The sequence below is a fragment of the Hemicordylus capensis genome, chromosome 5 (assembly GCF_027244095.1).
Source record: "Hemicordylus capensis ecotype Gifberg chromosome 5, rHemCap1.1.pri, whole genome shotgun sequence".
Lineage (NCBI taxonomy): Eukaryota > Metazoa > Chordata > Lepidosauria > Squamata > Cordylidae > Hemicordylus > Hemicordylus capensis.
Genome location: NC_069661.1, coordinates 112,522,283 through 112,531,543, shown reverse-complemented (window position 1 = coordinate 112,531,543; position 9,261 = coordinate 112,522,283). Strand labels below are relative to the sequence as shown.

Here is a 9,261-nt window from a genome sequence, read left to right as displayed (position 1 = left end):
CGGGTTAAGGGAGCCCAGCCCAGTTTTGCACGTGCGTGTGAACTGCCGGGATTGGGGTGATCCTGGCAACACCACAGTGGCAAACCCGCCTACCTAGACACCCTTTTAAAAAAGGTTAAGGGTGCGAGCGCCCCCTTAACACAGCTTCCTCGATTGTCTATGGGGAGCCCAGGGAGGGGAGGGGGGATCTGCATGATGCATTGTGCATAGAGAGTTTAGCATCCCTGCTTTGGGAGCTGATTCAGAGCAGGTCAGCACAGCACACCAGCCAATCTCCCAGGGCACACTGGTTGGGAAAGAGTGTTCTAACTCTTGGGCACACAGCCAGCTCCTCTTAATGAGGTCTGAGGGCCCAAGCACAAGCTGGTGAAGTGGACCTGGCCGCGTCAGAGGTAGAAAGGCCACCCATTCAAATCTCCCTGTAGCAAAGCCACGACCTATGCATTAGGTGAATAATGGATGTCATTCACGATTGCCTCTGAAACTTGCAAGACTATCCCGCAAAGGTTAAAGGGAGAATAAAGCATGGTTTCCCTGACAGAAAACAAAAAAAGGGATTCATTTTAAAGGGACAGAAATCCCTTTCCCCTATGAAACTGATTAAATTCCCTTTGTACCATTTCTGTATTGGAAAATAATCTTGATTTCCAAATGATACTCCCCTCACATGTGAAGGCCCTTTCTCCTGCAATCACTCTCTCCTTGCTAACCAAACTTTGGATGAAGCCTTCAGCACTGCCCCAAGCAAGCAAGACATGGAGTGCTTCATCAGAATCAGGCCTTTTCCTATGGTGAGGCTGAATCCCCACAGAAAAAGGTCATTTTACCAAAGCCGCCTAATGGCGCAGTGGGGAAATGCTGGACTAACAAGCCGAAGGTTGCTAGTTCGAATCCACGCTGGTACTATATCGGGCAGCAGCGATATAGAAAGATGCTGAAAGGCATCATCTCAAACTGCGTGGGAGGAGGCAATGGTAAACCCCTCTTGTATTCTACCAAAAGAAAACCACAGGGCTCTGTGGGCACCAGGAGTCGAAATCGACGTGATGGCACACTTTACCTTTAAAGGGGGGGGGAGTGTTTCTCTTCCGATGACATCAACATATAGAGGAAATAATGTCTCAGCTACTAGAAGAGCTGCGCTCTTCCGAATTATTTGTAACAGTCGATTCTTCTTGTTCTACTAATCTAGTCTCACTAGAACTTTCTTCTCTCGAAGAATGTTCAGCTTGAGCTTCTTCAGGCACTGATGCTGTATTGGGATGAACAGCTGTTGGAAAGCACAATCAATTAGTTAAAATAAGAGTAATTAATATATAACATGAGTGGTTTACATATAGTGCAGTGCACCACCTATGGAAGAGCAGAGCACCCACACTAGCTGCATGTGAGTCCAAACTGCACTGCTGCTGTTAGCAAGTATGGAGAGCCTCTGTGGCTCCTAAGGATGCTGACAGAGCTGAAGCAACTCTGATCCCATTGGGAATTAGAGAAACTGGGTTGGGGTGTGCACAAAACCGGCTGGCCCGGTTTGGTTTGAATCTGGACTGGACTTGAACTGGACCAGGCCAGTTTGATTTTGCCCTGCTCAAACCCCGCCATCCTCCGGTTTAAATTTTTTTAAAATGTTATTATTTTTACTTATTTCCTCTGAGGGGGCCTCTCTGAGGCCACAGTGGGGTCCCCAGAAGTCCCCCTCTCCCTTCCTGGTCTCCATTATGCTTTAAATCTCCCTGGTCATGACCTGGCCACACAGGGGTCCATTGCGCATGCACGGTGGCCTTCAAAATGGCTGCCACGATGGGGGAAAGGCCTGGAAAGGGTGAAAGACCACCTAAACTGAGATCTTAAGGCATAATGGAGGTTGGTGGGGAGAGGGAACCTCCGGAAACCCCCCACAGCCTCGGAGAAGCCCTCTGGAAGGGGTAAGTAAAAATAAAACTCCCCCCTCAAAACTTCAAACCCCCTGAACAATTTTTTTGGGGGGGATTTTTTTTTTAACATCCCCGGGTTCAGTTCGATGTTGAACTGAACCCGGGGGTGTTCAAGCCTTCGAACCAAACTGGTTCAATATTGAACCAGTTTGCACATCCCTAGAGCAGGGTCACTGTAACCTTGATATAATCCTTATGAACCATGACCATGCTCACTAACAACAGTAATTAGGTTTGGCCTTGCATGGAGCCAGTACAAACACCTTGCTCTTCCATGAGTGCCACACTGTGTTGTATGTAAGTCACTGACCAGGACAATTATTTTTAAAAACCTCCTATTCAAGCATTGTGATGCTGCTGTCTGGTTCTCAGGAGTCTTGTACAGGGGTATTTCTCAGACTTGCTCCTCTGGTTTCTTTATATGGTATGGAGGTGCCAATGATTGACCCTTGGGCGTTGTGCATATAGAGCATTTCTTTTACCACTGAACTCCTAGAGCCCTGATGCAGACAGCTTTAACGTGAAATGGTGGGCTGAACACATACCATTATGTGCAATAATCACCACATGTGTATCGACTAAACATGTGGTCCATTTTAGCATTAGCTATCTACCTGTGCCTGGGAGAGAAGAAGCATCTGTATTCAGTTCCCCAGCCCAAAGCAGGAGATTTGTCCTGTCAAAGCTGAGAGTTTGTTCATACTTCCTCTTCAATTTCTTCAGATGAATAACGTGATTAAGTCTAGTCTTCTTATTAATACTTGCTTATGGCTTTGAACATAAGCTTTACATCTCTCCACACTTCCTTTGGGAGCTGATGTTTCATCTTCTTATGTAATAATTTTTCCTTTTTTGTATAATTCAATTAAACACTACAGAACAAGGTAACCATTCAGTTAGGTTATGAGTTCTGTGATAGGTAGTGTTGAACACAATGCTCCTCTTCTCTCTGCATCATATTTCACTGCAGATCTGGAGTAAAACCCTTTGCTCTGAATGAAGCTTATTTCAAGGCAGATAACCTTAAAAATTCCACCGTAGTATAAATAATATGGCTATTTAGACAGTGCTAAAAGACAAGAAACATGCATGTTGTAAAGGGAATTATCTCTTCCTGCTATACGTTATCTTGCCTTGTTAATATTTTACTAGGAATCTCTTTTCTTTTTAATCTGTTGGAATGCTTTACTTTGCTACTGCTTAGAAACAGGATGAAAGTGGATATTGATAATATTCAGATATATCATATGCAAAGAGAACCTTGACTTCAAATTAAGTGAAAAACAATATTGATCACTGGCATGATGAACAAAATTACTCAAAGTAGTCTCACTGAAATTAAGAAAATGAGTTGGGCAATGCCTTTTAATTTCAATGAGACTACTTTGAGTAATTTTGTTCATTGTATCAGCCAATATGAGTTACAAATAAAACTATGCTTTAAAAAAACTAATGCAAAACCTGAACTAGTAGTAACTTCTGCTGTAATTCCAGTAAAATCTATTCAATGATTTTTGTGAGGGATTAAGGATTGTTGTACAAAGAAAATGCCAGAAAGGTAGCTGTGTCACACTTGTATCAGAAAAAAAAAAGGAGAAACTGGTATTACATATTCTTTCAGAGTAAAAGGTGGTTTGAGAGAGGGTTTGCTATGTACACTCTTCGGCTTTTGCCTCAGGTAAACAGACTGCACGTTCTCATATATTTGTACTGAGGTGACAGTGACACAAAAGAAATATGTGTGGACATCATAGGAAGAAAACCTCTTTCAAACCACTTTCTTCTCTTTTAAAAATGGAGCCTGACTTGCTTCTCTGAAATTGTATATACATCATTAAGATATTGAAGAAGACAGACAACAGCCTCAGTCACATGACCACTAGCAGAGTGGGAGAAGTACCCAGCCTTTTCAGTCATGTGCTTACAAAAACCTAGGTAGGAGGAAGGGAGCATAATCATGTCTCCAACCAACCATGGTTGGGTAAGATGATTGAGAGGGTGGTGGCTGACCAGCTCCAAGCAGTCTTGGAGGAAACTGATTATTTAGACCAGTGGTTCCCAACCTGGGTTCCACTAGATGTTACTGTACTACAACTCCCAGCACCCCCAGCCACAATAAATTGTGGCTGGGGATGCTGGGAATTGTAGTTCAGCAACATCTGGAGGAACCTAGCTTGAGAACTGCTGATCTAGACCCATTTCAAACTACATTTAGGGCGGGCTATGGGGTTGAGACTGCCTTGGTTGGCCTGTTCAATGACCTTCACCAGGGAATAGACAGAGGGAGTGTGACTGTACTAGTTGTTTTGGATCTCTCAGCAGCTTTTGATACCATCAGCCATGGTATCCTTCTGGATTGCCTCAGGGATTTGGGGATAGAAGGCACTGTTTTACAGTGGTTCCACTCCTATGTCTAGGATAGATTTCAGATGCTGGCGCTTGGTGACAGTTGCTCTTCTAAATGGGAGCTACTATATGAAGTCCCTCAGGGCTCCATTCTGTCACCAATGCTTTTTAACATCTACATGAAACTGCTGGGTGAGGTCATTGGAGGATTTGGTGCTGGATGTTATCAATATGCTGATGACACCCAAAGCTATTTCTCCTTGTCATCAATATCAGGAAATGGTGTGAGCCTCTTAAATGCCTGCCTTCAGGCAGTAATGGGCTAGATGAGGGATAATAAACTGAAGCTGAATCCAAACAAGATGGAGTTGCTGATTGTTAGGATCTGCAAGACAATACAGGTTACACTCCCCCATAAAGAACAGAGTCATAGCTTGGACCTGGGTCTCACCCTAGTGCTTCAGGCTGAGGCTGTGGCCTGGGGCGCTTTTTACCAGCTGTGCTTGATTCAACACCTCTGCCCATTTCTTGTGGAGAATGACCTGAAACAGTGGTACACCAACTGTAGTTGGTTGGACTACTGCAATGCGCTCTATATAGGGCTGTTTTTTATGTAGTTCGGAAGCTTCAGTTAGTTCAAAATGAGGCAGTTAGTTCAAAATGCGGTCTCTGGGGTATCCTGGAGAGACCACATTATGTCTGTTCTTATTTATTTATTTATTTATTTATTTGATTTTTATACCGCCCTTCTGAAATGGCTCAGGGCAGTTTACAATTAAAACAGATATCATTAAAAACAATTAAAACAGAGATACAAATATAAATACCAGTTTAAAACATCTTAAAAACAATTAAACTATCAAAACAATTAAAACCCTGAAAACCAGGTTAACATTAAAACAATTAAAACTGATTAAAAACCCTGAAAGGCCAGGCCAAACAGATGGGTTTTAAGGGCTCTCTTGAAGGTCAGTAAGGAATCAAGATTATGAATTTCTGCTGGGAGTGCATTCCACAGTCCAGGAGCAGCTACAGAGAAGGCCCGCCTCTGAGTCGCCACCAAACGAACCGGTGACAACTGGAGACGGACCTCCCCAGATGACCTTAACGTGCGGTGGGGATCATGTAAAAGAAGGCGCTCTCTAAGATATCTTGGACCCAAGCCAACTTAAACAGTTGTGCTGGCTGCCAATATGTTTCCAGGCAAAGTACAAAGTGCTGGTTATTACCTTTTAAAGCCCTGAATGGCTTAGGTCCAGGTTACCTGAGAGAGCGCCTTATACAAGATCCCCACCGCTCATTAAGATCATCAGGAGGGGGTCCATCTTGGGATGCCACCGGTCCATCTGGTGGCCACCTGGGATTGGGCCTTCTCAGTCATTTCCCCTAGGCTGTGGAACATGCTCCCCGTGGACATGAGAGGATTATCTTCCTTGGAGGCCTTCAAGAGAGCCTTCAGGACCCACCTTTTTAGTCTGGCTTTTAGCATCTAGTTTTTGCTTTAACCTGGTTTAAATTAAAAAAAAAAAAATCATGTGTTTTTGATTTTAATGTAAACTGCTTCCTAAACTACCACTTTAGGAAGAGCGGAATATAAACTGAATAAATAAATGTGCAAGGAGGCTCTGGGCTCCTCTTACCTTCATGTTTGCAAGCACACATCCGCAGATCGGCAGTGCGCCTGGCTTTCCTACCCAGGCTGGGCGCCCCTCCTACCCTGTCAGTGGTCATGTGAACTAGCCTAACCAGTGCTAGTCACTTAAAATCGGTGGTATTTGAGCTAGGGATGTGTGGCTCTTTTTTGAAGAATGGTTGTTCCAGGCCACTGCAAGTTATGGAGTACACCAGAAAAATTAAATAAATATGTATAAATCAAAGATGTGCAAGACAAATTTTCAGGACATTCCATGGGTTTCAGTACTTATGCTGGTGCTCTTCCACCTCCACCCCCCAGAGAGAAAATCAAACTAGATTTTTTCCCTACACAGATTGTTTATTTCAGTTTGACACCACTGCTAAATACTTACCCAATAGAACCTGAAAACACTGCACAATAAGCATAACCAGAGCAGAGATGAATAAGGAACCCAGGAAGTAAAGCTGCAAGGAAATTCAAAAGTTGATATTAGTTAGAGCCACAAAATGCCTGGTTCTTGTTCAAAGGCAATGGACTAATACATACCAGACTAGAATGCAAAAGAGACTTCCAGAAAATCCTCACATGCAGATAAAGCAAAGCTAATGTGCATGGACTAATTGATTCTTGGTTGCTAGTATTCCAACACCTATGGACAATAATGCGGGGGAGAAATTCATATGTAGATATAAAAGCCAGTTCCCAACATTCTGTCACACTCTAGGGTGACTAAGAAACAAAACCCAGGAAGATGCAGTGCAGATGATGGGGCAGACTTTACAGATAGGAACAGGCATAATTGAGGTAGTCAGAGGCAGGGAACAGATTTGGCCCCCACACCAATGGAGTCAATCTTTCTATGTCAACTGTATGGGCAACCATTTATTCCAATGGGGGAAGGTAAAGTGCTGCAGTGTGAGGACAAAACTTGGGAGAAGGACAGTGTCTCTGCATAGAGCACATGGAGATATTGAATCCTTATAGGATCTGTGCAATGTACAGACCCTCCTTTTATGCCATGCTGCCCTTCATGTGAACTGGCACATTGCTACTTAATCTATGTGTTCCCTGGTTGCTCACAAGGCAAGGCAAAAGTGAGCTACAGATGAGGCAAACCAAGGCCGGTCTGAGGACCTCAGAGTGGTCCAAAGCAGCATGGTGACTCAGCACCTTGCCTGAGCCCTTAAGTACCTTTGATCCCAGGCCATGCCTCCTGGGCTTCAAATCTGCACAGTCTCCCATTGAAGTAAGCAATATCTAATTTTGAACAAGTATAATTAGAGTGGTTGGTGTTTTTTAAAAATTTTTTTAAATGCCCCTTTGGTGCTTGGAGTAAGGGCTCTTCAGTGGCAGCACCCAGTTACTAGAATTACCTTGGCAGAGAAGCTCAACAACCATCATTTTGTACTTTGTTGACAATTTTATATGGCTTTTGAAAATTGTGCGTCTAGGCTAGGAGTTTTCAAGGGTTCTACTTCCAGAGAACCACTTCTGCACTGGCTTGCCACAGAATGTCTGTATGTCCTTCATGGAACTTCTGTGCATTGCAGAGGATTCTGGGACATGTTCTAGGCTGCATTATCAGACCGCACTGGGTGCAAACTGATCATCCTGCATCAGCTGAGTGCATATCATTTTAAACTGATCTTATAAATCACTGAGTATTTCTGAAATATGATGGGCATTTAAAAAATAAATATTATCATCCCAGGCCTTAAGATGAATGGGGAAATCTATAAAACTTACTGGGAAATCAATAAAACCTAAATATACTCTGAATTTTGGAATTTACAGACCAGTCTAAAAGCAAGAATAGAGGTCAAATACTTTATCTGCACAAACGCCACTAGTGAACAAGCGCAGCCTCACCTTTCATAAAGCTCCTGAAGGAGGGTCAGATTACTGGACTGGACTGTCCTGTCAATTTCTAGATGCTCTAAAATATGACTGGGAATGGAATAACCTTCTTCCAGAAGAAGGGCCAAATTAAAGAACCCCTAGAAAATGTAAAATTCATTATTAATGTTATAGTACTTTTAGCTCAGCTTGCCTTCACCCAGTTTCTACTGATCCCATTTTACCAATGAAGATCTGAGTCAGACTACTGGTCCATCTAGCTCAGTATTGTCTACCCAGACTGGCAGCAGCTTATCTGAGGTTGCTGGCAGGAGTCTCTCTCAGCCCTATCTTGGAGATGCCATGGAGGGAATTTGGGACGTTCTGCATGCAAGCAGGAAGGTCCTTTCCCCAGAGCAGCCCTATCCCCTAAGGCAAATATCTCACAGTGCTCTCACATGTAGTCCCATTCATATGCAACTAGGGCAGTCACTGCTTAGCCAGGGAGACAATTCATGCTTGCTACCATAAGACCAGCAGTTGAGGCAAAGCTTTTCTCTTGCTTTAAGAAGGAAATTGTGCAGTCATCTGGTGAAGAGGTAGCATATACACAATCCCTCAAGGACAGACATGACCAAGACTGAAGAAATAGCAGTGCAGAGGTGGAGGTAGCACAGAAGATGTTTGACAGTTTGGTTATTAAGGGATTTCAGGAGCACTCTTAATAGATTTAGGCAGAACCACAACATGAGAGAAGTGGAATCGGAGCTGGGTGAAACATTTTTGGCTACCTAAGGCAAGGCCAGGGGGTCTGTGAGTGAACCGAGGAAGTGTCCCAAGACTTGTTGTGGCATCCAAGAAGGGTCTAGGGGGCAGACTCATGACTGCCAAGGACAGCAGACTCATGTGTTCCTTCTTGTACGAGGCGCACCCTTGAACACTAGGCAACTACTTTCTGCTTGTAAGATCAAAGCAGTCCTGAGAGGAATTTACTAGGGTTGTCAAACTCAAATGGGCTGGAGGGCAAAATGCCCTACCAAGCGACTGTGCCCATAATTTTTCACTGAACCGTCCCATCAACACCAAACTAGAAATTTCACCGTTAAACACTAAAGTTGTGGTGGTGGTGATGGAGACCCTAGAAGTGGCAATTCTGACAATCTGTTCTTAGCATCAATATAACAGAAGCAGCAGCAGCTAGGATCTAATTGAAAGGAGCAACACAGGAATGCTGAGTCAGACTCTTAGTCCATCTAGCTTAGTACTGTCTACTCCAGGGGTGAACAACTTATAGCACAGGTGCCAAAAGCAGCATGTGAAATAATTCTGAGCAGCACTCAAACTGCTAAGAACATCAGCTGCTATGAGGTCCACTATTTGCCTCCTGCTGGCATGTCACGGCTTGCTGTAGCAAGCAGCAGACATCCAGGATCGGGGGAGAGGCCTCTCTGGCTGAATTTCTCTCTTGAATGAGTGAGTGAGCCAGCCAGCCAGTTTGCACAGCCAGAG

At 43.9% G+C, this 9,261-nt stretch overlaps 1 protein-coding gene across 2 annotated transcripts in view; it reads right to left on the bottom strand.

The window, feature by feature from the left end:
- Positions 1–1,078: 1,078 nt before the first annotated feature.
- SEL1L3 (SEL1L family member 3) overlaps positions 1,079–9,261 on the bottom strand; it is a 43,724-nt gene continuing 35,541 nt past the window's right edge. For both annotated transcript variants that reach the window (XM_053251841.1, XM_053251842.1), the window contains 4 exons: positions 7,786–7,913; positions 6,463–6,565; positions 6,308–6,380; positions 1,079–1,270 (listed from right to left, as the gene is read on the bottom strand). In XM_053251841.1, coding sequence (XP_053107816.1) covers positions 1,122–1,270; positions 6,308–6,380; positions 6,463–6,565; positions 7,786–7,913 — 453 coding nt within the window. In that variant the 3' untranslated portion in view covers positions 1,079–1,121. The remainder of the gene's footprint in view (positions 1,271–6,307; positions 6,381–6,462; positions 6,566–7,785; positions 7,914–9,261) is intronic.